General features: G+C 50.5%; 6 protein-coding genes across 6 annotated transcripts; 5 read left to right on the top strand and 1 right to left on the bottom strand.

The window, feature by feature from the left end:
- The first annotated feature begins 1051 nt into the window (after positions 1–1051).
- Positions 1052–2961, top strand: BO95DRAFT_103413 (DUF803 domain membrane protein). Its single transcript, XM_025580330.1, has 8 exons — positions 1052–1234; positions 1311–1354; positions 1407–1432; positions 1533–1623; positions 1686–1776; positions 1834–1994; positions 2054–2345; positions 2407–2961. The coding sequence occupies exons 1-8, from the start codon at positions 1221–1223 to the stop codon at positions 2888–2890; spliced, it is 1203 nt and encodes a 400-aa protein (XP_025443063.1). The 5' UTR covers positions 1052–1220; the 3' UTR covers positions 2891–2961.
- Positions 2962–3622: 661 nt separating this feature from the next.
- On the top strand, positions 3623–7302 carry BO95DRAFT_442058 (SacI domain protein). Its single transcript, XM_025586336.1, has 3 exons — positions 3623–4027; positions 4204–4943; positions 5003–7302. Exons 1-3 carry the CDS (start codon positions 3817–3819, stop codon positions 6920–6922), a joined length of 2871 nt encoding a protein of 956 aa, XP_025443062.1. The 5' UTR covers positions 3623–3816; the 3' UTR covers positions 6923–7302.
- A 1365-nt stretch (positions 7303–8667) lies between these two features.
- Positions 8668–11340, top strand: BO95DRAFT_462915 (putative importin beta-2 subunit; the record flags this gene model as incomplete). The annotated part of the gene is made up of 2 exons (XM_025588948.1): positions 8668–11184; positions 11239–11340. The coding sequence occupies 2 exons, from the start codon at positions 8668–8670 to the stop codon at positions 11338–11340; spliced, it is 2619 nt and encodes an 872-aa protein (XP_025443061.1).
- A 1331-nt stretch (positions 11341–12671) lies between these two features.
- Positions 12672–13748, top strand: BO95DRAFT_431145 (uncharacterized protein; the record flags this gene model as incomplete). The annotated part of the gene is made up of 5 exons (XM_025584994.1): positions 12672–12708; positions 12760–12819; positions 13074–13159; positions 13271–13380; positions 13592–13748. 5 exons carry the CDS (start codon positions 12672–12674, stop codon positions 13746–13748), a joined length of 450 nt encoding a protein of 149 aa, XP_025443060.1.
- A 197-nt stretch (positions 13749–13945) lies between these two features.
- BO95DRAFT_103362 (putative C6 transcription factor RosA-like) lies at positions 13946–16125 on the bottom strand. The gene is made up of 4 exons (XM_025580329.1): positions 15779–16125; positions 15428–15730; positions 15098–15362; positions 13946–15045 (listed from the first exon to the last, which is right to left on the bottom strand). Exons 1-4 carry the CDS (start codon positions 15886–15888, stop codon positions 13990–13992), a joined length of 1734 nt encoding a protein of 577 aa, XP_025443059.1. The 5' UTR covers positions 15889–16125; the 3' UTR covers positions 13946–13989.
- A 2084-nt stretch (positions 16126–18209) lies between these two features.
- BO95DRAFT_442055 (uncharacterized protein) lies at positions 18210–18851 on the top strand. Its single transcript, XM_025586335.1, has one exon. The coding sequence runs from the start codon at positions 18282–18284 to the stop codon at positions 18585–18587; it is 306 nt and encodes a 101-aa protein (XP_025443058.1). The 5' UTR covers positions 18210–18281; the 3' UTR covers positions 18588–18851.
- Positions 18852–24320: the final 5469 nt, after the last annotated feature.

The raw sequence follows: 24320 nt of genomic DNA, 5'->3' as shown, positions 1-24320 counted from the left end.
CACCCTGGGTTCGTTTCCTTCACATTCCAGCCTGGACTTGTGAGCGGGTACATACAGTACGTAGTGAACATTGGCCCCGGCCTGCTGCCTATCTACTCCGTAGAAGTATTTGATTTCTGCCAGCATCTTGGTCGATGAGCATGGTATGTATGTGTATTTATACTCCTGCATTAGCACATTATATACAGTACTATATCTGTACAGTACAAGACATACTCAACATAGCCGATTACTACAACTATTTGTTCATTTTCTAGCATTACATTCAATGTCTTTTAGCTCTTCGCAGTAAGGTTTATTTCATTTGGTGGGACGGCTTATGTAAGGTCTATCTTTGGTGGGAAGGGCGTCACCACCACCAGTAGAAGTACTCCGTAGTACCCCGTACCTACTGTAACAATACTACTAGGTACCACCTACTCGCTCACAATAATTAGGTACTAGGTAGGTACTACCTAATTATTAAATCGCTCTTTTGGCAACCGAGGACACGGCTGCATCTCCGATCTTCAAACCACTCACATCAATTCTCTCCAACACCTCTTTTGTGAGCCTCCTTTCTACCATCCCACTACAACTCCCAGGTACCAGTTGCCAAATACCACCAATACTACCATTCTAGTGCCTACAGTACTTCGTGCCTACGGAGTAGATTTCTGTGCAAAATAAGATTAGGAGACTTGTTGTCGCCAGTCACTTCACTCGCTTGCACCTACGTACTCACTAGTAACGCGCGTCCAGATCCGGGCCGGATCCGTTTTGAAGGGGAAAAACCCCACCGCACGAGCGCAGGCAGCCAGCCTCTGGGATCACCAAACAACCAGCTCTCTTCTCCGACCGATCGCAGGAGTTCTCGACCCCAAAAAGAGCCATCGGTCGCATCCCCAAGGCTGCTGCATCTTACTGTGGTTTAGCTTACTCACTCCTTTCTGCCACTGGTTGTGGTTTCTGTCTCCTTCATTTTGACTTCCATTCTTTGCGCTCTTGTTGTGCTTCTTAACTCTTGTCGGTCATTGTTGGCGCACTCCGAATGCTTGGCTGAGGTAGCCGTCCACCGAGCCCGACCCAGCATCCACTTCAGCCTCCCCCATTGTGCATTCACTCCTCCTCCATTCATTTTCGACTCGGCATCATACATCCGCCGACAACCTCAAAATAATAGGAACAAGCATTGGCTTTCACATCTTGAGGGAGCAACCAGCTCCTCGGCTATTGTCAATATGATCTCCGATAAGTATGCTCTCCTCACGTTACTGAAGGCCTGGTGGCCACTGTCTGAGACAGTCTTCTGATCGGGCGGTGATATACAGATATGTTGGCCTTATCCTGGCCATTCTGTCAACAATGGCAATCGGTACGAGCGGTCACCCATGCGAGTCATGCGGCTGAGACTAACAAACGCCCAGGTACGAGTTTTGTCATCACGAAAAAGGTTCGTCCTACCACGATGAAGTTGTTCACCAGCAATCACACTTCCGTCCGCGCGTCGTCTACGGTTTTGTCCAGGACAACCGGCTAATTGATCGCCATAGGGTCTAATGCAAGCTTCGGAAAGACATGGGTTTGAAGGAGAAGGCTTCTCGTATTTGAAAAGTCCCATCTGGTGGGGTGGGGTCATTACTTGTGAGCGATACTGTCATAATGATGCTAGTCTTGCGAAGAGAAGAGCTGACTGAAGTCGACAGTGGCCATGGGAGAAATTGCCAACTTTGCGGCTTACGCTTTCGCGCCTGCCATCCTGGTTACGCCTTTGGGTGCGCTGAGTGTCCTTATTGGGTACGGCTTGATGTCTTGAATCGCGGATTCTATATCTCTGAGACTAACATTATGCAGTGCTGTCCTTGGTTCCTACTTCCTGAAGGAAAGACTGGGCGTTCTGGGCAAATTGGGATGTGCCATGTGCCTGCTTGGCTCAGTGGTAATTGTTCTCCATGCGCCCCCAGACAAACCGGTGGAAAGAATCGATGAGATTCTGAGCTATGCGCTGCAACCAGGTATGTGTCAATAAAAGCTCAATCTACCTAGTTCTGGCTGACGCAGTTCTCGCTCACAGGATTTCTCGTTTACTGCCTCGCTGTCGCGATTTTCTCCACCGTCATGATCTATCGAGTTGCGCCCGTCTACGGCAAGAAGAATCCATTGATTTACATCTCGATCTGTTCCACCGTCGGCTCGGTTTCAGTCATGTCTGTCAAGGCATTTGGCATCGCGGTGAAGCTGACCTTAGGGGGGAACAACCAATTTACTCAAGCATCGACATATGTGTTCATGATTGTCACTGGCTTCTGTATCTTGACCCAGATGAATTACTTCAACAAAGCACTTAATCAGTTCTCCACGTCGATGTAAGTGACGCTTACATCGGTTATAGCTCTTAGGGCATGCGCTAACAACGAGTACTTGTAGTGTCAATCCGCTATACTATGTCACGTTTACAACTGCCACGCTATGCGCTTCATTTATTCTCTTCAAAGGTTTCAACACCAGCGATGCTGTGAACACAATTTCTTTGCTCTGCGGTTTCCTGACTATATTTGCCGGCGTTTACCTCCTGAACCTATCTCGACATGACCCAGATGGGCGACAGATGCTGAATTACAAGCTTGACGATGAAGGCGTTCCCACAGATGGAATTGCTGGCTTTCAAACGCGACGGTCTATGCAATCTCGGCGCAGTAACGAGCCACATCGCCGAAGTTCTTCGAGCTTCGCATATATGAACGGGAATGGAGACCGCGAAGGGCTGATCCGCGCGTATGACGTCGAGAACCAGGCCTTTGGGTTATCAGAGCTGAATGAAGGGAGCGACGGAGAGCCAGGTCCTACCTATGCACGAAGCGAGGAGCTCAGTCGTACCTCACAGCGACCCAATAAGCATGACACGCTATAGTATGATACGATGCTTACACTTGATCATTTCCCCTTCCTCTTTTTCTCTTTGGCTCTCATCCTTTCAAGATTCTCCTCCTTGCTTTCTGCCTCCTATTTATGACCAAGACTATTTCATTTACGCTTTTATCTTCTTCTCACGTTATTCCCCTCGGTTTGCTATTACCTCCCTCCCGCCCCGGGCGCACCTTCTCCACCTTCCCTTGCTCCTGAATGGTCGCGGCTGTTTTTGGATGCTTTGTACTTTTACCTGATTCCCGACGCAAAGACGACGCGAAGAAGATGCGAAGATGAGGAGCAATAGATGCTCCGAATGACTTGTATGTGGAATGGGACTGTTATCTGTTTTTGTTGTTTTCATCATCTGCCATGGTATGAACCGCAGGCGCGAATACCTGCAATTACACAGACCCGGAATTGTATATAGAGCCTAAGATCACGGGTGATTTTCTTTAATAGACCATGTGAATTGCGGAGAATTATTATTTGCAGCGAAACATTCCTTATCAACTCTTATACTTCTTGATCTCGATCGTCTTTTCTTATTTTTTTTCGGTATTTGTTGTTAACGCCTAGTCGGGAGAAGTATGAGTATGGCTACCAGCCGGCTAGCGGGAAAGTGTGACGTAGGGGTTGCTTTTTTTTCCCTTCCAGCGGGAGTGGCTGGTGGTGGGGAAAAGACCATCGATGATGTCGCGCGGTGGGATTAAGCTCCATATTGGGTACAGACAGACATCCCACCATCACGCTCCAGCACCTCCAACCAGGAAAGCTTTTACTGGCCATGTGGTGGGTGCGCTGTCTATAGATTGTGAAGCTGCATTTCTACTTCTGACGCTCTTTGTTGTTTCATCGTGATTCTACATTCCCCAAGTTTCTCGTTGCGAGATTTGCAGAAGAGAGAGAGAGGGAAAAAAAGTGGGCAAAATGCCTGGATTGCTTCGGAAGCTGATCGTGGTCGCGGCCGCTGATGGACTTGTCCTTCACTCCACAGGCAATGGCTTGCGGCATACTGGAAATAACGAGCCGTCTGCTATTCGCATCGATTATAAGACTAACCAAATCACATTACTTCCTGGCTCCGCCTCGGGACTTGACGATACGAGAGACTCCGGTCTAGAGATTCACGGTCTCGTCGGTATGTGTTGAATATCGCCATTTAGCCAAGACTCTAGAATGGACTGTGGACCATTCTGTTTCATCTTATCATGTGTATTTTGCGCGCGCATGCTCCTCTTCTCTCCTCGTGTTCTAGTTGATATTCTGGCCCATGCAAAGGGATCATTCACTGATGGCTGCGTTCTGCGACCCAAGGGCTTCTATCCGTTGCATCGTATTCATTCCTCATCTCTATCACTCAACGCCAGCAAGTGGCTCAGATCCAGGGCAAACCAATCTATACCATTACCAATGTCGCCGTAATCCCAACATCATCTCAGGCGGACGCGAGTCGTGCAATCTCGCAGGCCAAGGAGAGTCTGCTGCAGGGCGAGGACAGTCACACCGAGACTGGTTCCGAGGATTCAACCACGATATCTGATACAGAGACTGAGGGAGGCGATACTGAAGTCGGCACTGCGCCGGCTTCTCCCGAACAGGAGGTCTCTTACTCCCGGACACGCAGCGTTGGCAGCATCGCTGAAGATGTGATCGGAAAGAAGGTTCGCTTCGGACGGTTCGCGGCGAACTGGCTCTCCAGGAAGACACTGGGCCTGCCCGGACTCGGCACAACCAACCAGGAATCTACCGAAGCGCCCATGGGAGATCTCAGGGAAAGCACGGCAGAGTCTTCCCCTACAATCGCCAAGGTCAAAGAGGACGGCGAGGCAACCCCAGTGCCTCGAGGTGATGATGCTTCGTCGAAGAGTCTCGCGGAGCCGTTCGGTTCGGATCCTACGGTCGAGTTGCTGCCCAAGCTGCTGCGTTACACGGAGATGATTTTCTCATCGCGCAATTTTTTCTTTGCCTACGATTACGACCTTACCAGGAACCTTAGTGTGCAGGAGCCCTCGCTGACCACCCACCTCCCACTTCACAGATTGGTCGATGATATGGTGAGTACGCGGTCTTACAAGCTATGGGGCGCGTTTAGTGGCTAATCGACCATGTCCAGTATTTCTGGAATAGAAATCTGCTTGCGCCCTTCATCACAGCCGATGCTCACGGCTTTGCTCTGCCATTGATGCAAGGGTTCGTAGGTCAACGAGAATTCACGGTCGGGGCAACTCCGAAGCCTTCATCATCAGAATCAGGTAAATCAGACGAGCAACAGGTCGATGGCCGGATTCTGGGCGATAAACAGGAGGCAGATACCGTCAAGACCGATGAGGAGAAGCGCGATTTTCTCGTCACTCTAATTTCTCGACGGTCGGTGAAGCGACCAGGCTTGCGATATCTCCGCCGTGGCGTGGATGATAATGGTAATACCGCCAACTTTGTTGAAACAGAACAGATTCTCTCGACGTCTGACTGGAAGCCGACACGCAATGTCTACTCGTTCCTACAAGTGCGAGGCTCAATCCCGCTATACTTCTCTCAGTCCCCGTATGCATTCAAGCCAGTCCCCGTGCTGCATCATTCCACAGAGACGAACCAGCTCGCCTTTGACAGGCATTTCCGAAATCTGAGTCGGAGGTACGGCAACGTTCAAGCAGTATCCCTCATAGATAAACAAGCTGGTGAATTGAAGCTCGGGGAGCAATACGAGAAATTTGCTCGGTTCTTGAATGAATCAGGCGGCATTGATGGTGCGCCGCTCAACATGGAGTGGTTTGACTTCCATAATGAATGCCGAGGGATGAAGTTTGAAAAAGTAAGCCGACTGGTCGACCGGCTGGAATCAACGTTGGGCGAATTTGGCGATACGATGGTGCAAAACGGTACCGTTCTCCGGCGCCAGTCCGGGATCACGCGCACTAATTGCATGGACTGCCTCGATCGCACGGGCGTTGCGCAGTGTGCTTTTGGCCAGTGGGCTTTAGAGCGGGAGTTGAAGCAGGAAGGGATAGATCTCGACTTGAGACGCGATTCCTCGACACACTGGTTCAATACCCTCTGGGCGGACAACGGCGATGCGATTTCTAAGCAGTACTCCTCCACTGCTGCCTTGAAAGGAGACTATACCCGCACTCGAAAGCGGAATTATCGAGGAGCGTTGAACGACTTCGGGCTGACCCTGTCTCGTTACTACAACAACATTGTGAACGATTACTTTTCACAGGCCTGTATCGATTACCTGCTGGGGAACGTCACGACCGATGTCTTCCAGGAGTTTGCACTTGAGATGCAGACAACCGATCCAGGCATCTCCGTGCATAAGCTTCGGCAGAATGCCATTGATACCAGTTGCAAGATCGTCATCAGCGATCAATCTGAGGAGTTCCTCGGAGGCTGGACACTGCTGACCCCCCGACAGCCGAACACGCTCCGGACCATGCCATTTGAAGAGGCCGTCCTTCTTCTCACGGACGTTGCTCTGTATAGCTGCCGGTTCGACTGGAACACGGACAAAGTGTTGTCCTACGAGCGGATTGATTTATGCTCAGTGACCAGAATCAATTATGGAACCTATGTAACCTCTATCTTGACGGAGGCTCAGACTGATGAGCGCAGCAATGTCGGGTTGGTGGTGGAATATCGCGAAGGCGACAAGAACGCATTGAGGGTCAATACACGGTCTCTGCAGAGCCAGGTGCCTTCCACGAGTCTCGACAGTAATGCGCGCCCGAGCAGTGAGTGGAGCATGTACTCGTGGTTCAAAGGCGCCCCGCACGCGGCCACCCGCCTGGTTGCATTCAAAGCCCTTCCACAGGTCATGGGGACTAGCAGTGTCAGCCCTTCGGACTGGGTTCGAAGCATCTGCGAGGAAATCGAGCGGGCCGTGACGGCAAGCGACCGGCACGGCCCTCCTGAAGATGGCAAACAGCGATCCCTGATTGATTCCTCGGACATTATCTCGTTGGAGGAAGCGAAGAAACGCACTGGATACCTGGAACATCTGGTGTATGACATTAAGAAACTGGTCTGGGCATGAGGGTTGCATTTTGTTTCCGGCTTATCTCGAAGCAAGCGAGCGGAGTTAGATTGAATACTGCGATCTTTTGGTGTTGACAGAAGGAAGTTATACATGTCAGGCATTGCGGGTATTTGATTTCTGTTTGGCAGCAAGAGTTCAGCTCATGTCCTTCGAAGACTCCAGCCCGGTTCTCAATGGGATTCTGATCATGATGGTCCGCAACGGTTCAACCTCATATTATTGCATGTATCTCCCTGACCACGCAAAGAGACGCACGAGGGTCGATCTGTCGACTATATTAAGCGGGCGTCCATGCATGTGCTGAGGATGCACGTGCGCACACTTTTCAATCATTCAACCATGGAAAATAGTGGCATATAGACCAGAAGAGAGCCACTTAAGTTATTATGATAAAATTCAGTGCGGTATTAACTTATCACACCTCAGATAAAGTTGAAGAGGAAATAAATGCAAGAACGTCGATATCAGAGAGCCAGGCCATGCCAGAGATAAGATACCGGTTTTTACTGTGCTGTACCATGACCGCTCAGGCAACTAGTGATCGTAGAGAATAGTACAGTACGGTACAGGGTGACCACCACCCATTTATCCGCCTCGAGAAAAAGGATGGTTTGGTCATTGTAGCCTTCTTATGAACTGTGCCTTTATTGTCTATCCTATGACCAATTTTCTATGGTTCTTTGTTGTTTACACCTGGTGTGGTGTATGGCCGGTGTTCAGCAATCAATAATCTCCATTCGTCCCACGGTCGCCGGCCTTTCGTGGTTGGCCTGTTATCTTTGTACTGTACTGTACAGTACGTCACGTCGTTGGGTTATTGCTACAAGAAATCCGGTCTGACCCCATTGAGTGATGATCATATAGGACGAGTCAGACATTATAGTATTCTTGCTATGGAGCGGAAAAGAAAGAGCATAAAGATGGACAAAGCAAGGATGGAGTAATTACAGTAGTTACAGTAGTTGGTGGGAGAAGATGCTGCAGTGGTAATTAATGAGTTAATGAAAGGGTTGCCGCCTTCTTTTTTTTTTCCCAGCCAGACGGCGGGGTTTCCTTCCCTTTGGGTGAAACCACACTGCAGACTAATCCTCCCTGTTGCTGCTGCTGCTGTTGCTACCACTACTACTACTCTTACTCCTACTCCTACTACCAAATTACTCCTACTACTTACTCCTACTACTACTCTCTCCCTCCCGTCTCTCCCTCTCCCCGTCCTTCCCTTTCCCACTCCCGCATTTACTTCTTTCTGCCTCTGCGCATCTCCTCCCTCCCCCTCCCTCCCTCCTCCCCTCCCCTTTTCTTTTTCATCATGGAGTGGCAACCGCAGGATGAGCCATTGGGCCAGTTGGCCTGCTGTCTCAGGGATTCTTTGAACGGTTTCGATCGCTCGGCTCAAAAACAGGCCGAACAGGTGTGTGCTTCTTTTCCCCCTCCCCCTCCCACTCTCGCATCTGCGAATTTCTGTCTGCCCGCTTCGACTGTTTCTCTTCCTTTTACCAATACCGTCCCTGAGACCTTGCGCTTTTGTCAGCTCTTAACATATGTTATCACCCCATTTTAAGAAACCTTTTGAGCTGGTCTGCTACTGTTTGAAAAAAAAAAAATCAAAATGACTGACTGGAGCTCTCTTTTGATCTTTTTCTTTCATCTGATAGATGCTAGTACAAGCAACCTCCTCTCCAGATTATGTCAACTATATTACCTACCTCTTCTGCACTGCACAGTCCCCTTCGCATCTCGGTATGAACGATGAAACCTACAACCTAGTCCGTTTCGCCGCAGCTGTGAACCTCAAGACCAAGATCCGCGTCGCCTATGCCACAATTCCTCAAACCTCTCTCACCTATATCCGATCAGCGACTCTGACCAGTCTACGCGACAACAATTTACAAGTCCGGAACTTTGCCGGTACGATCATCACAGAGTTGGTTCAGCAAGCTGGATTGTTGGCATGGCCGGATGTTCTGAACGAGCTGCTGGCGCTTGTCGAAAATTCGGGAAACGTACCGAGCTTCACTCAGGAGGCAGCCATGTCCGCTCTCGCCAAGGTCTGCGAAGATAATCGCAAGATCTTGGATCGCGATTACCAAGGACAGTGTCCGCTCGACGTAATCATCCCGAAGCTGCTGGAATTCACCTCCAACCAGAGCGCCAAGGTCCGTTCGATGGCCCTCCGCACAATCCACGTCTTCCTTCCCCACCGACCCAAGGCGCTTGTCGCCTCCCTCGATTTGTTCCTGTCGCAGTTGTTCCAATTGGCCAATGATGCTAGCACAGATGTCCGCCGGACGGTGTGTCAGACCTTCGCCCAACTGGTGGATTTCGCCCCGGAGAAATTGGTCCCGCACATGGAAGGGCTGGTCAACTATATCATCATGCAACAGAACAATCAGGAGGATCCGGAGCTCGCCCTCGATGCGGCGGAGTTTTGGCTGGTTGCAGGTGAGCAGGTGAAGCTGCAGCAGCCTTTAGCCCCGCATATGTCCCAGATCGTGCCCGTCTTGCTGCGGAGTATGGTTTATGACGAAGACGAGGCCAACCGCTTGGCGGCAGAGGGCGAGGATGCGGAGGAAGAAGATCGCGATCAAGATCTTAGACCTCAGTTTGCGAAGTCGAAAGCCGCTCGTCTGGATACTTCTAAGCCGGACCAAGCCAACGGCAATCCCGCCCCTGAGGACGATGACGATGAGCTGAGTGAGGGTGAGATCGAGGATTCGGAGTTTGGAGACGATCCTGAGGATGAGTGGACCCTCCGCAAGTGCTCCGCTGCGGCCTTGGACGTGTTTTCCAACGTCTACCACGACCCGATCTTCGAAACCATCCTGCCCTATCTGATGGAAACCCTTCGTCATGAACAGTGGACACAGCGCGAAGCTGCTGTTCTGACTTTGGGGGCCGTCGCTGATGGTTGCATGGATGCTGTCACGCCCCACCTCCCGGAGCTCGTTCCTTATCTGATCTCGTGCCTCAATGATTCTCAGCCTGTCGTTCGCCAGATCACTTGCTGGTGCTTGGGACGGTATTCCGAGTGGGCCTCCCATCTGGCCGACCCTGCGGAAAGGGCCCGCTACTTTGAGCCCATGATGGACGGCATCCTGCGTCGCATGCTGGATGGGAACAAGAAGGTTCAAGAGGCAGCTGCGTCGGCTTTTGCAAGCCTTGAGGAGAAGTCCGATGCCAACCTGATCCCTTACTGTGAGCCCATCCTTCAGCAGTTTGTTCAGTGTTTCGGCAAATACAAGGATCGGAACATGTACATCCTGTACGATTGTGTGCAGACCCTGGCGGAGTGCGTCATGGGTGAGTTGGCGCAACCTCAGTTGGTGAACATCTTGATGCCTGCTCTTATCGACCGCTATAACAAGATCACCGACCAGTCTCGGGAGCTTTTCCCTCTGCTCGAGTGCCTTGGGTATATCGCCGCCGCTTACGGAGATGCATTCGCCCCATTTGCGCAACCTCTTTTCCAGCGCTGCATCAAGATCATCTATGAGAACCTGCAGGAGTATATGGCCTCAGTCAGCAACCAGGGTGTCGAGGAGCCTGACAAGGATTTCTTGGTTACTAGCTTGGACCTTCTGAGCGCAATCATCCAGGCGATCGACCCGCAGAAGAGCGGCGAACTGGTGGCCAACTCCCAGCCCCGGTTCTTCGATCTCCTCTGCTTCTGTATGGAGGACCCAAACTATGAGGTCCGTCAGTCGTCGTACGCGCTGCTGGGTGATTGTGCCATCAACATCTTCCCCCAACTCGAGCCCTTCATCCCTCAGATCATGCCAACTCTGATCCAGCAACTTGATCTGGATACGATCCGAGATGACGATCGGCACACGGGATTCAGTGTGCTCAACAACGCCTGCTGGTCTTGCGGTGAGATCGCGGTCAACGAGAAGGCGGCTTTGTCGCCGTACGTCGAGAAGCTGTACCAAAGGCTCTACATCATCATCAACAACAATGAAGAGATTATTGATTCTGTGAACGAGAACGCTGCGATGGCGCTGGGTCGGTTGGGAATCTGCTGTTCGGATCAACTGGCGCCTCGTCTGGGCGAGTACGCTGGCGTCTTTTTGAAGTCGATGAATAAGATCGAATTCACCCGCGAGAAGGCGTCGGCGTTCCTGGGCTTCAACCAAGTAGTCATGAAGAACCCGCAAGCCATGGAGTCATTCCTGGGCGATTTCTTCCAGGCCATTGCGGCCTTTCCCAGCAAGTCTTTGAACCAGGATGACTACCGGGACATTCAAACATCTTTCCAGCAGGTATGTATATGAACTTCCAGTTCGGTCCGGGATTGCGCTAACTGGGGGTTGTAGGTTCTGCAAGGCTACAAAAATATGATACCCAACTTCGATACCTTCCTGTCGCAACTTCCGGCCCACGTTGCCCAGAGACTTCGTTCTGTATATCAGATTTAGATCTATAATTTCTCATGTTAATGTCCCATCTGAAAGTTTCAAAATATCACATGGCGAAAGGCGTATAAAATTTTCATTCTCCTTAATTTCTTCTTTTCTGTTCCGTCCCTTCCTGTTCCAAGTTCCTGGCTTTTGAACTGGAGTCGCTCGTTGTTTTCATGCCGGGGACAGGACGTACTCGCAGTTGATCTGTCTCGGATGTCCGCCATATGTGAATGTGAATGTGGAGAGATTGAGTCCTACGGCCCACGTGTGGCGTCATGACAATCACGAGGATTTATGAGGGAGTGGCGGGATGAGCTGAGTAGCCATGGTAGGGATGCGATGCGATGCATGCTGGTCTTTTTACACGTATGTGATCATGATGAGATGAGGATTGCATGTGATGGACTTGTCACCGAGTCTGAAGTTCTTTAGTCTTCCAGCTAGCCTTACATAGATTCTATTTTAGTCTTAGAAAAGTATATGATGAACAGGCCTTGTCCTTCTCCCGTTTCACTATGGAAACTTCAACATTAGTCGTGGTGCGCCTTGGGGTTGTCTGGTTTGAGGAATGATCGGGTTGGTAATTAGGTAGGTAGGTTGTCAGTGGATGAGCACACTCTGCAGCCATGGTGTTTCCATCTCGACCAAAGTAGACTGAAATGACGTTCGCTCGCTGAGGGGATCGATCGGTATCTCTTCCTCTCGGATTCATGCCTAATAGACCACCCGTGCTAGATTAAGGCAAAAGGATATCTCCTAGACAGTTGAAGTATCACGATTGCAAAGCTTCAATCTTCTTGAGTTCAATCTCCTCTTCAAATCAAGGGCTCGAAGATGAAGACTTCTCTGTCTCCACCGCATCGGAGGGGGGGGGGGGTTGCCTACTACAGTAGCACATGGGATGGGTTCTGGAACTGCCATTGGGGGTGGGGGGTGGTCCAGGCATCAAGATATGTATCATGGATGTGTACTGCAGTGTGCCGATCAGGAAGGAAGGAAGGAACGCCCCGGAACCTGACTAGGGGTTGTTGACCTGAGCTCTGGCAGGTGGAGGGATTCATCCATCGCTCCTCATCCCGAACCAACCAACCAACGGACCAAGCACATCCGAGCCAACTTCTTCTGATCTTCTTCTGCATCCATCGTATACAATACACACTACATATATAGGCACATTAGCCTTCTCGATGAATGTTGATCCTTCAGCTCAATTACTGCTTACTGCCGACTGCTGATTGCTGATTGCTGACTGCTAACCTAAACTGCTAGTCCTGTCACTTACACTAAGTCTACTCTAGTGTCGCGTAATTAATCTGGATGGATTGAGGAATTCGGCAAACACAAAGATGGCATTAATCTACGGGGTGGGACTGTTGAAGGCTGGTAAGACATATGAATAAGGTGGATGGGCACTGGGTACTGTACTGTACCTAGCTAGACATGGCATGTTCCGACCAGCACCGAACGAGAACCCACTTCGTTTGAACGACCAAGGTAAACCGTCTGATTAGTGGTCTCGGGAGAAGGATTCCTCAGTGGTTGGGTCAGTTGTGTCAGTGAGATTTTGGGGGGCCCCGTTCGATATTGTACTATGTCGTGATCGGCAAGAAGCCAGGGCCAAGGCCCCCTAAGGGAGGAGGGAGGGATTCGCCACGTGCTGGCTGGCTCATGCCCATGCCCCATGCCCCATACCACTGGGCTGAGGACTGTACTGTACTAACTTGGAACTTACTGCGCATTTCCTACAGGGGGGGAGAAGGAAAAGGGCCGGGCCCGAGTCGAGGCCGTTCAGGCGGGGGGTGCATGCAGAGTTTTAGGCCTAGTGGGTTTTGAGGTAAAGTGCAGTTACTGACAGGGTCAGACTAGACTATCCAGTGAGAATTTTTTTCTTCGAGGTCGGATCAATCTATTTCGGCGAATTCGGAGAATCTTCCTCGATCTACAGATTCCCTTTCTTTGTGGGGTTGTCGAGCCCGACTTTGGCAGCCTTGCTGGATGGATGGAAGTGCGAAACGACTCGTCGTTTCATCCTATGCCAGATTTGCATTATAAAGTGTAAGTAGTATTCATCATTATCATTGAAAACTCAATCATGTTGTGAGTAAGTATTGTAGTTAAGTGGTTGGTGGTTTTGTTCATGTCATCGTCATCACACGTGTGGTGGTATAGTTGGTAGATCAATCAACAAGAGGCAAAAAAATGGTTCCCAAGAATCCGATCCCCTGTCCAGAATCCCTTGCCTCATCGTACCCTGATTATAACACAGCCCTAACGCCGAGGGTATATCGCCAATGGATTATCACATCCTATTCCCAGGCTCCTTGTCGTCCCACCCCGCCCTAGCCCTCTGCAGGCTAGTAGACTTCACTCCGCTTTCGGTTGCAATCCATGCTGCACAGCCCATACCCCAGTTGTGGGAGTGAGGAAGATTGTCACAGCATTGGAGAGAGAAGCGAAATCCCAATCACTGGCGTAGCATGGAAATGCAGAATAAAGATGGGTAGAGTAAAAAAAAAAAGAAAGAAAAGAAAGAAAAAAGGTTTCATGTCCGCTCTATTCAGCCATTCGCTCCCATAACCAAATCCCGATTTATGCCGTATTTTGTTCCGTAGCACCAGGAGAGAGAAAAAAAAATAAGAAAGAGAAATGTTCACGCCCCTATCGCTAGGTGCACACACTACCATTCCATCCTGCTTCTGGAACATGGTAGGCCCCGAACACGGGATGGGGTTCTTCGTAGAACTGCATATTCAGCCCTACGGATCCATCCACACGTGGCAGCTCCCCGCAGACCACATCATTCATGTATGGAGGCGGGAAGAGGGGCGAGTGCTGCAGGGACCCGGTGTGACTGTAATCTGACAAGTCCTCGCGTGGATCGGAGAGTAACCCGGGCGACGGAGGGTAGAGGGCCTGGGAGGAAGGAGGAGCTGTCACATAGGGCCCGGTGACATCAAATTGAGGACTGGCGATCGTGACGGCGGGAGGCGACTGGAGGGGCGGAGTGTAGGGGGCATAGGTGGCGGAGGCTGAGGACGGAGAAGAAGAGGAGGCGAGGCGGTAGTCGTGGGGATTGTGGTAGGGACTGGGGGGAGCAGGCGAATAGTGGTCAATTGAGGTGCGGGGAGACCATTGTAGACGGCTCTTGTATTTCGCAACGATATGACGAGGAAGGTCCATAAACGATAGCGCGAGCTGAACCTCCGGGTTGAACGGATCCGTCGCGCTTCGTGAGACGATGAGCCGGTAGATCTCCTCAATTGGGCCCAGAGACAGTGGACCTAGATACGCCCCTCCCAAATCGGGAAACAAGCTGTCCAGAACGACTCCGACGCCAAAGAATTGCGCCAGGATGGAAAGAGAACCAACATTTGCGTCTTCTGGCCGCAGCATGGCCGGTGGAAGCCAGAATAGCCACCGGCGGAGCGGTTGCATCCGCTCGAAAGCCTGCTCGGGTGTCTGAGCGAGAAGATCTCGCTGGAAGTGTCGTACAAATTCGAGGAGTTCGCCAATCCGACGATAGTGATCGTGGTTGTGCGAAGTCCGCTTCTGGATTGCCTGCAGTGCTACCATGGCTTGGTCGAGGCTAGCCAGATCCTCGTCCTGGAACTGGTAGCCAGACATGACTGGCGTGTTGGTGCAGCCCAGGTATCTCTGGTTCTCCAAATACATAGCCAGCTCTGACTCATGTTTCCAACTGGGATGCATCGAGTTCAAGACCTTTTCTCCCTATTAGCTTTTCGTTCGCTATCACACGAATTAGGTGACATACTGTAGTCAGACCCTGCTGCAACGAGGCCCAACTCTGCCACTCCGAAGCCTGCCAGGACAGGAGAATGGAGGAAGCAAGGATCGCATCACAGTTGTCTTGGGAGAATGTGCCGATCGCCTTATGGAGTCTTTGGATGGCAATCCCTCGATGGTGATATGCCAGCTGTTTGGTCTCTTGATTGCGGGTGATCCATGCCAAGTGAGAAGCTGCCATGGTCAAGATGGAGCTCATGACGAAGTCATTGGAGAGGGCAATGGTGAGGAAGCTAGCACGCAAACAGTGTAAGCCAAATGCTCGCGTTAGGTTATTGCAATTTGCAAAGACACTTACGTTGGCATCTTTTGAGCCCAAATGGTGCAATTACCGAGCCCACGACGGTGGAGATCGATGGAGAGGCCGATGATGTGGTGGACCAGCCGCAGGTCGGTCCGTGATAGCTTACTCCAGCTATTGCGAGGGAAGTGCATCAACTCGGGAAATGGAGGCACGCCCGTGACGTGCCAGTTCTTGATCTCTGCCTCGATTTCCGCTGACATGAGGAGGTCGGGAACGTTGCGGATCGAGGAGGCCTCCTCGTGCACCGCCGCGACATCCATATAGTCACAGCGACAGTTGTGCTTGGTGCAGTTGCGGCTACTTCGGGGTTAGCAGTCGACATATCAGAAACAGAGTGATATATACCATTGAGGAAAGGTTTCATCGCAGCGAATGTGACGTCTCTTGCATGTCTTGCAACCAAACCGAGACTTGGTGTGGCTCTTGCGAGGCGGACCACCACCGGGACCAGCCATGTTGTCCGACTGATCAGGGTAACTGTGTTTTAAAAGTGTATTGATATCTTCGAACACGATGTGTGCCGCAAAGCAACAGGCACAGAGCACAGGAAGGTGGTCGTGGAAGGTGAATTTGGATGGTGGAGAGCGAGCGTGGGGGACAGGAGGAAGGTCTGGAGTAGATAAACGAAAGGTGATGGATGATGAAGAGGGTCAGGATGCGGAGATGGGCCAGTCGCGGGATAGTATGATCTAATATATCCAAGGGAAAATAATAAGACCACCCAAAAGTGACTATCGGATCATGGGCGCCCACGATAGGTCGAAGCAATGCAGAGTCCAAAAATAACCTCGAGCCGCAGCCCCAGGCGAAGATGAACAGATAGAATACACGTGGGAAATACGAGAAAACGGTGCAGTTGAAAGTGTCAGTGGCCGGCCTTATATTTTGGACTCGGTCTTCTTGATTGCAATCGCTTGGCTACCCTTGGCCCTAAACCACTCTCGGAGACACAAGTAGTGGACAAGGAGGAAGGTGTGTGTGAGAGAGAGAGGGGAAGAGGTGGGAGAGGGGGGGATGTAGGGATATGAAATAGACGAATGAAGCTGGAGACAGACAGACTGGGGGGGGTATGAGAGCAAGAAGATGGAGGAATACACTGAGTATAAAAAGACGCAGGATAGCAGAACACAGACAGACAGGCCCAGCACCGGCCGGCCGGTAAGAAAGGATGCAGCCACTTTCAGGTGCGGGTCGAGGGACCGTTACGGTGGATTGGCATCGAGGTAATTTTGGGTTGATCAGAATTAAAAATCATGGGTCAGTCCGATAATCTTAACATGTACTCCGTAAATAATAATGATTAATCAGATAGGAAAGGAATGGAAATCCAAATGGAACTAGACACAAAAAGAATAATTATAATAATAAAATAAGCTGAAGAGTCTACAGGGAATAGTCTAGTATAGCGAACCAGAGAATGACAAAACCAAAATCAGTAAATAACACAGCTAGCGGGCAGTGTACTGGCAGTTTGTCCATACGGCCGTGACGAAACACCAATCGAAAAAAGAAATCATAATCATAATAATAAATAAATTCTCCATCCTTAAAACAAAACCAATTAAGCTAAGAACGGGTCGAATCTCTGGGGATAGACTAGGAGCCAAGATGTTGAGCGCCACGGTACGACCGGTCAGATGCTGATCTCCAGCAGAACCACAGTTCCAGTCATGGTGAACAATGCAGGACTAGAACAGGCGATAAGAAAATAAATCAATGGTAATAGAGAAAGAAAAAAAAAACAAAACAAAAAAAAAAAAAGAGTAGCACTGCTCCTGTGGCATGAAAGACCATACACAGCCCAGTAGTTAGACCAAATCAAACTCGAGGTTCCGCAGAAGTCAGCAGCAACAACAACAACTACAATAATAAGCAAAGAAAGACTATTGTCTGGTCTATAGGTTCGAGCCCTGTCTCGAATGCTCCAATGCTCAGAATGAATGGAACCATTCAGCGATTACAGCAGATGTGGCCGTCATGACGATAGAAGATGACTCCTGATTAGCTGGTGATTACTTATGTAGTTGGGTTAGTGTATAGGTTAGTAGCTAATTGACTGGGGAGTTGGTTGATTAGGTATGATAGTGTGCAGATTTCCCATCAGATACTGCTCAGCGCATGGGTCCTGATCTCTAATCAGTCGCTAAGCACAAAAATCATGACTGGAGGGGGGACTTTGAGCCTCCTCGACTGGATCGGGATTAGTTTAATTGTGACTAGGCAAAAAACTAGCCCTGGCTGGTGAAGTCCATCCATGATCCATTCAGGATCCATCCAGAATGAGGAATCCACTTTCTGCTTCGGGATAGTCTGGAAAATCACTGGGCATCATTGGTCGCTACGATAACCCCCAGTCGCTCAGCCCGCCAAAAGGCCAATGGAGACGGAGGGCACCGGGGGAGCCACATGGCAGCATCACCGCCAGGTGCTTGGGCCATCAAGGTTGAAACACCCGAAGCAGATTCCATTTTTGCCTCCCTGTCAGAAGAAGGCCAGCGAATATGTGTGTCAGCAAAAATAAGTTAGTTAGTTAGTCAAATACCTAAGTTGACTAAGTAGTTAACTGACTACTAAGGAACTAACTAATCAAGTCCCTTGACTAAATAGAGGATGGCCCTCCCTTTCCGCAGGAGGAATGCTGGACCCGAAAGGTTGATGAAGAGATAGCGACGGAACGAATAAGAAGAGAAAAAGAAAGCATAGGTGAAAAGACTAAATGAAGTGAGAATCAGAAATAAGAAATAAGAAATAAGAAATGACTCCTGTAGTACGTAGGAGGCTATCTGTTTCAACCACAAGAGGTGATGCATCCAAATCAAACTAGCTGGACCTCCCGCGCTCTCGGACAATGCAGCAGGTCGGGTCTAAGCCTCCCAGACAATCGGGAATTATTCAAGGTGAACCCCGGATGCCATTCCAATTCCCCGTCACCTTCTTCAAACCTAAAAATGCTGTCTCTTTAACATTCTATCTCCCCCTTAGACTCCGTATCAGAATAGCATTCACAGTAAGGGTACCCAATTACCCCTTGAGCCGGAATCAGACCATCGAAGCGAAGTGCCACAGCGAATCTAGCCCCGCGGGTCTTAGTGCGGTTTGTGGTTTGTGGTTTGGTGGTTTGGTTGTGTGGTTGTGTGGTTTGTGGTGGTGGTGATGGTGGTGGCGGTAGGTGGGTTGTCACCGACGGACAAGCCTCCTCTAAACTCTTTTCTCGCCCCAAAGAGCGAGTGAAGGTGGGCTCAAAAAGTATGGTAGGTTGGCACGCCTCCTTCTCCTTCACCCGTAGGAGGGCTTAAAGACGAGAGACAGAGCGAGGGAAAAGTCTGGACGGGGTCTGCGGAATCCTCAACCCAAACTCTGGCGGGAACGTAAACATGGTTCCGCGTTGCTGTCTCGCTGTCTCTTTCCGAAACCTCAGGCTCGACATTGGTCGGGATAGCTTTCCCCGTCTTACGAGTTGGGCAATCTGCTACTTTGGTACGGACGAGTACTATACCGCAGGTGGTGTAGTCTCTATCCTAAGTAAGTTCTGTGTGTGCTGGACATCATATGTAATTATGTACGGGGGTACAAACCTCGAAAATGGAGGGATCTTGGTTCGGGTCCGGGGACCAGGCGAGTCCCCTTAACTACCAGATCCATGACACCCTCATTGACATGCTGAAAGCTATGGCATCGACCAGCCATAACAGAGCAAAGAGTCCAGACCCCCAGAAGCTCCGATCTATAGTGGCGTTGACTTCTGCTGGACAAAAGGAGTTCCCGTGAGCGTTCCCCTGGGCATGAACCATATCAATGATGATGACTCGGTCACGCTGTCAGGGTCATCACCTCGCCGGATCGGATGAGTTTAGACGAGAGTGGACACCGATCAGCTTCGCCTGTCGGCAGTGAGTCTAATTTTGATTGCTATAGACTCATGGAGATTTAGGGATGAATGGGTTTAAACTCCTTTGGCTAGTGAGGAACTTTAGTATCTTCAGGACCCCGCTTTTTCCAAACTGCCACAGCCGTGTTCCCTCTTTGCAGGGTCGATCCCAATGGGCGGACCACCCAGTCAACGTTTGGGACGGGCACTGATCCTTGTCCTCCTTGGCTGGACAGGCCCATGATGGTCGTGCTGGGAACTGGGAAGACAATTGGGAAGAGAAGACTGGAGGGCAAGCGAACCCCTCCAGATGGCTCTGCAATCGATGACGGTTACCTTGTAGCTGGTCGGAAAATAGTACCACCACCTTAACTACTCAAGTAATGTATAGGAGGCTTGTATATACATTGACTTCATTGAGTCTTCTATTAGTACCAACTTTGCCAGACGGAAAAGGTGCCAGGTGGAGAATGATGCTCACTCACGGGGCCAAAGAAGTCCGTTGCTCGATAACAAGCGACCGAGTGATGAAGATAGAATTACTTACTTAGCTAATCGCCTTCGGACTGTCCTTCCCCGCCCTCAGTGATAATCAAAGTGGTTAACTCCTTCCCATCCGTTCCTCGTGGAATTGTCGACTTTTGTCGATGGCCGACTTCCCCTCCCCGCCGCCGAGCACTCTATGCACTGTACTATACCTCTACATTGCATTCACTTGCCCTGCTGCCCTCTGCTGCCCACGGAGGGTCGCACACCGACACTCCAATCATGAATAGAAAGAGCTATGCATTCGCCTTGCGAGGCGGACGAGTGCACTTCTGGTTGCTGTTCATGGTGCCTGAGAATAACTCTCCTTCTCGCTTCCACTGATCAAAGGAGTAGTGAGGCCAAGACACGCCTCAATGGCCCATGTCACAACCTTAATGTGCACTAAAGAGACCACCACCAGGCTTACCAGCAGTTGCCCGGCCTCGTAGTACGCCAACGCGCTGTAAGATCTTCCTTCCCCCCTTCCCTTCCCCCCTGATCTGTTCTGATCGTTATGAGTGTGGGCAATGTGGTCTAGTGCGGACTACGCGGACCCTCTCTTTCTTCGCCTCCACGGGGTGCACATTAGACCATTACTCATGGTCCGGTCCAGCGACACCGGTTTCATCCGAATTTCTCCAGAGCATGGGCCGATCACTCTACGTTTGGAGCAGTTCACTCCATGACGGGATCTCTCTCTAAACCACAACACCAGCAATGAACTGGTAGCCGCCGCCCCTCTTGTCCTTAGCGGCATCAATGGCAAGTCTCCTATTACCAAACTGAATGGGGTCATCGCAGCCGAGCACTGCGCCATTGCACACCACACCCCAAACCCCAAGCAAATATGCAGGTGGCGCATGGTGGATGGGTACTAGATACTCCGTAGTCACTCTTCTTCCCTGGTTTCTCCTTGCCGAGCACAATTGTCAACAACATTTAGTCTACCAAGAAGACCCTTCAGACTTTCGGCCGGTCAGCCTTTAACAAGTGTGCTTAGATGATCCTGCCACATGGCCATGGAGAAAGACTTCACACTCGCGCCAAGAGAATATCTCTCTTCGAAAGACAGCTGAGCTTGTCTTGGAATCAAGCCATGGTCACATTGTTTTGGTTCATCGACCGAAGAGATAACGATACCATTATGCACTAATAAATATACATCTCTCAATTTTGGTTCTCTCTGGTTTGCGACCCGCCCCCTCGATTTCTTTTCCGACTCCTATCTCATTTTGATTTTCGATTCATTTGATTTCTTTTTTTTTTCTCTCCATTTCTCTCTGTGTCTCTAAGATAAGTGTCGGCCCGCGCTAAACGGAGGGCAAACAGACTAAACCCAAAGCGGAACTGCAGGCTTCGGCTGGTCCTTCTGGAACGACCAGCAGGTCCAGCACACCAACACCACTTGAAGACTTTGGGTAGCCTAACGCGCGCCCTAGTCCGTCATAGCGTTGGCTTTCCTTTCCCAGTATCATTTCCATTCTTCCCACCTGCAGAGCTAGTCTGGTTATGACTAGTGGTCTTCGCTTGTAAGCCGAACACTGCAGCGGCGCCCATCTGGCGTGCAAGGTGGGGAGGGGATGCGGCGCCCGCCAACCAAAATAACCTTGTCTGAGTGGACTCAGTGGAGAGAGAGGGGAGTCAGTCGACAAATTTGCCAGAGGTGAGAGAAGAGATATTTGAGAAGATCCGGGTGCTTATGCCCAGAGAAAGGTAAATCAAACCTTGGAGACGTGATTTACGTAGTCTGTTTCCCCTTCTGCAGGTTCATCTCATCCCATTCATCCTACCATCAGCCATCGTCATCACTTTGTTAGTGATGTTCACCATTTCTCGCGTGCACATGTCTGTCTTCCTTCGCACGTCGCATTCTGGGCGCAGAGTCGCACAGTTTCAGCCTCGACGACTTGCGCTGGGACCTCCATCCAGCCCGCTTCCAAGCAGAGAGCACCTCCCCCCCCCCCCCCCCCTCCCTCCCTCCCAGCGTCCCATCGTCTCGATCTGAATTATTGAGTCTTCCCAATCGGCCGGATGAGACAGCATCAAGCCGTCAGCTAGTCTAGAATGAAGAAGAGATTAGCTGTCCGACTTCCGACCGTCCGATCGTGTATCGACCCGACGCATTTCGGTCGCTGTGCTCCTCTTCCGTTTTTCTTTGGTAATCTCCAATCCGGTTATTTTTTTTTCTGTCCTGTGGATTCGGGATGGCGGTCGTCTCCCGGATCTACAGTGGGGTAGGATCAGGAGAAAGGGGGGAAGAAGAAGGGGAGACTCGGGAGAGTAAATACGGCGAGTCAGTGACTCGCTGGTTTCTGAGTGAATCTTAGCTAGCCTACTAGCTAACTACTGGCAAGTTTTGCATGACAGACCGGCCGGCCGGCTGACCGACAGCTACGCTTGCATTAGTTTCTCAGATCGAACTGTAAATAACGACAGGGGGCAGGGGGAGGGAACAAGGACAGGTAGACTAAGGAAAGAGGGAGTCAAACGGACGCAGAGGGTGCAGAACTAGAAAAAAGAAAACAACAAGAAGCGGTCATCAAGACCCCTCCTAACTGATCTAGTACATACAGTACAGCCAGCGATCTGAGCTACCTGGTAGTAACAGGAAATCACCACGACACAACTCTGGCATCTCTGATTCTGATTGGAGGCGAGGAGGGGGGGGAAGCTGAAGGTTGAGGATGAAGGGAGATGGAGAACGACTTAGTCAGGTACCTAGTAGGTAGGTAAGTTACTTATCTTAACTTTCCTCTTGGCACTTACCAACCTTTGACGATTCCGGTAACTGGTCAAGGAGGCTGAAAATCATCCGACTCCCAAGTCCCCGTCGAACATCCCACATCCCCCCCCCCCAATGCCCCATCATCCAACAATGGTTTAGTTGGTTTCATATCAATCCGGAGGAGGGCAATTACTCCCCTTAGCCTACAAGCAGAAAACAGCAGTTGGTGCCAAATCATCGAAAAACATCCCGGGCCACCGGTCCGGGTTCGACTAGCAATTAAGTACGTACAGTACTCACTTTACTTTTACTTTCCAATCTCCCCCCTCGGTCAATGCGGTCAATCCCGGAAGAGGCTGAGACTTGGGTGCCCACAAAATTCTCTTGTCAAATAATTTGGCGGCCTTACAACGTGAACCCGAGTATAGGGCCCAGCTTCCTAGTACGGAGCATTCATAGATATCTTTACCTTTTGGACTTTTGTTGTTGTTGTTTGGTTTCTTGTAATATTGATACCGTACCAGTTACAGAATATCTACCGAAGAGCAACCGTAAAAAAATTCGATTAACCAACAAGGCCATAAACAAATACCATAAACCCATTAAAGACTATTATAGAGAATGAGGCGCAGAGGACATCAGCAGCAGCAGCAGCAGAAGCAGCATCAACCCAGGATGGGGGGACGACCCAGACTTGACTTTTTTTTCCACCTGCAGAGACCAACACCGATCATGGAGGGGTAAGCGGCAGGAAGGGGGGGGGGGTATGCAGTGTCACACACAAAAGCCTCATGCCACGTTTTTGGGGGGGATCGCACATCTTGCAAGAATAGACGGGCTGTGGCAGGGAAGGAGAGGGGGGCCATGTGACGCCGATGCTTGAATGATGCCGAATTACTATGATGAAGAAGTGATGCGTTGATGAACGCATGGCTAGCAGGCATCCCTGTCCTGTTCTGTCTAGGGGGCCCTGCGGTCAGCCGAACGGAAGTATAGATTACCTTAAAACATCAGATGGGATGATGATGATGAGGATGAGTAAGTAGTGGTTATCCGTAGTACTAAGTTTATTTCAAGGGTACAGTACTTTTCCCCGTACATGACAGTTGTTGCCAAGCTTGGGGGGGCGGAAGAGTCCCCATTCACATGATGAAAATGGTAGAGTCGATATGCATGAAATGAACTTCTTGCGAGGCAACAAATGGTCTGTTCTTGTTCAGACCCTTAGACCTTTTCGCCCAGGCAACCGATGGATACTTGGCGCGCTGGCGCGCCGCGGGTGGGATGGTATCTTCGCCTAGCTAACATACCTACTCATTCTGACGGGCCGACGGTGTGCAGATAAGTTAATGATAAGGCGAGGGGGGCGGAGACGACGGGGGGGACCCTCATTCCTGGCTTGCCATGCTAAAATTCCATGCGATGGGCGGCCATGGTCATTCCGTGCTTATGGGGGTCCGGTCCTTGCAGCAGTGGCAGTAGCAGTAGCCGCCACCGCATGAATGTGGATGTGTGGTGTGTGTGTGTGTGTGTGTGGTGGCACTGTGGCAGGATCGCTCGGCCGCTGGACCCTTTCTTTCGTTTCGGCCGCTGCCATGCTTTTCTTAGATTGAGAGGGGCGCGCGGCGCGGATCCTTTCAGATCACCCGATGGGAAGGAAGAGGGGGCGCGCGCGGGCAAGAGGATTCGGGAGCAAACTGGAACTTACTATATTACTATAGTTTGTTACCGAAGGTGCAAAGAAAAGGTCGAAGGTCAAGGAGAGT

Source organism: Aspergillus brunneoviolaceus (genome assembly GCF_003184695.1).
Source record: "Aspergillus brunneoviolaceus CBS 621.78 unplaced genomic scaffold BO95scaffold_27, whole genome shotgun sequence".
In the NCBI taxonomy this organism is placed as follows: domain Eukaryota; kingdom Fungi; phylum Ascomycota; class Eurotiomycetes; order Eurotiales; family Aspergillaceae; genus Aspergillus; species Aspergillus brunneoviolaceus.
The sequence above is the reverse complement of the archived record's forward strand: the minus strand, read 5'-3'. Positions and strand labels throughout refer to the sequence as shown.

What these genes read in the sequence shown, in the direction of transcription:
- BO95DRAFT_103362 (XM_025580329.1), bottom strand. Translation starts at nt 15,888, where the DNA reads ATGGCTGGTCCCGGTGGTGGTCCGCCTCGCAAGAGCCACACCAAGTCT. An exon ending in TGGGCTCAAAAGATGCCAAC is followed by an intron (nt 15,363 to 15,427) that starts GTAAGTGTCTTT and finishes TTTGCGTGCTAG; the next exon opens with CTTCCTCACCATTGCCCTCT. An exon ending in TGCAGCAGGGTCTGACTACA is followed by an intron (nt 15,046 to 15,097) that starts GTATGTCACCTA and finishes TAGGGAGAAAAG; the next exon opens with GTCTTGAACTCGATGCATCC.
- BO95DRAFT_103413 (XM_025580330.1), top strand. An exon ending in GAGCTATGCGCTGCAACCAG is followed by an intron (nt 1,995 to 2,053) that starts GTATGTGTCAAT and finishes TCTCGCTCACAG; the next exon opens with GATTTCTCGTTTACTGCCTC. An exon ending in AATCAGTTCTCCACGTCGAT is followed by an intron (nt 2,346 to 2,406) that starts GTAAGTGACGCT and finishes GAGTACTTGTAG; the next exon opens with TGTCAATCCGCTATACTATG.
- BO95DRAFT_442058 (XM_025586336.1), top strand. Translation starts at nt 3,817, where the DNA reads ATGCCTGGATTGCTTCGGAAGCTGATCGTGGTCGCGGCCGCTGATGGA. An exon ending in AGAGATTCACGGTCTCGTCG is followed by an intron (nt 4,028 to 4,203) that starts GTATGTGTTGAA and finishes CTGCGACCCAAG; the next exon opens with GGCTTCTATCCGTTGCATCG. An exon ending in ACAGATTGGTCGATGATATG is followed by an intron (nt 4,944 to 5,002) that starts GTGAGTACGCGG and finishes GACCATGTCCAG; the next exon opens with TATTTCTGGAATAGAAATCT.
- BO95DRAFT_442055 (XM_025586335.1), top strand. Translation starts at nt 18,282, where the DNA reads ATGCAGCAGGTCGGGTCTAAGCCTCCCAGACAATCGGGAATTATTCAA.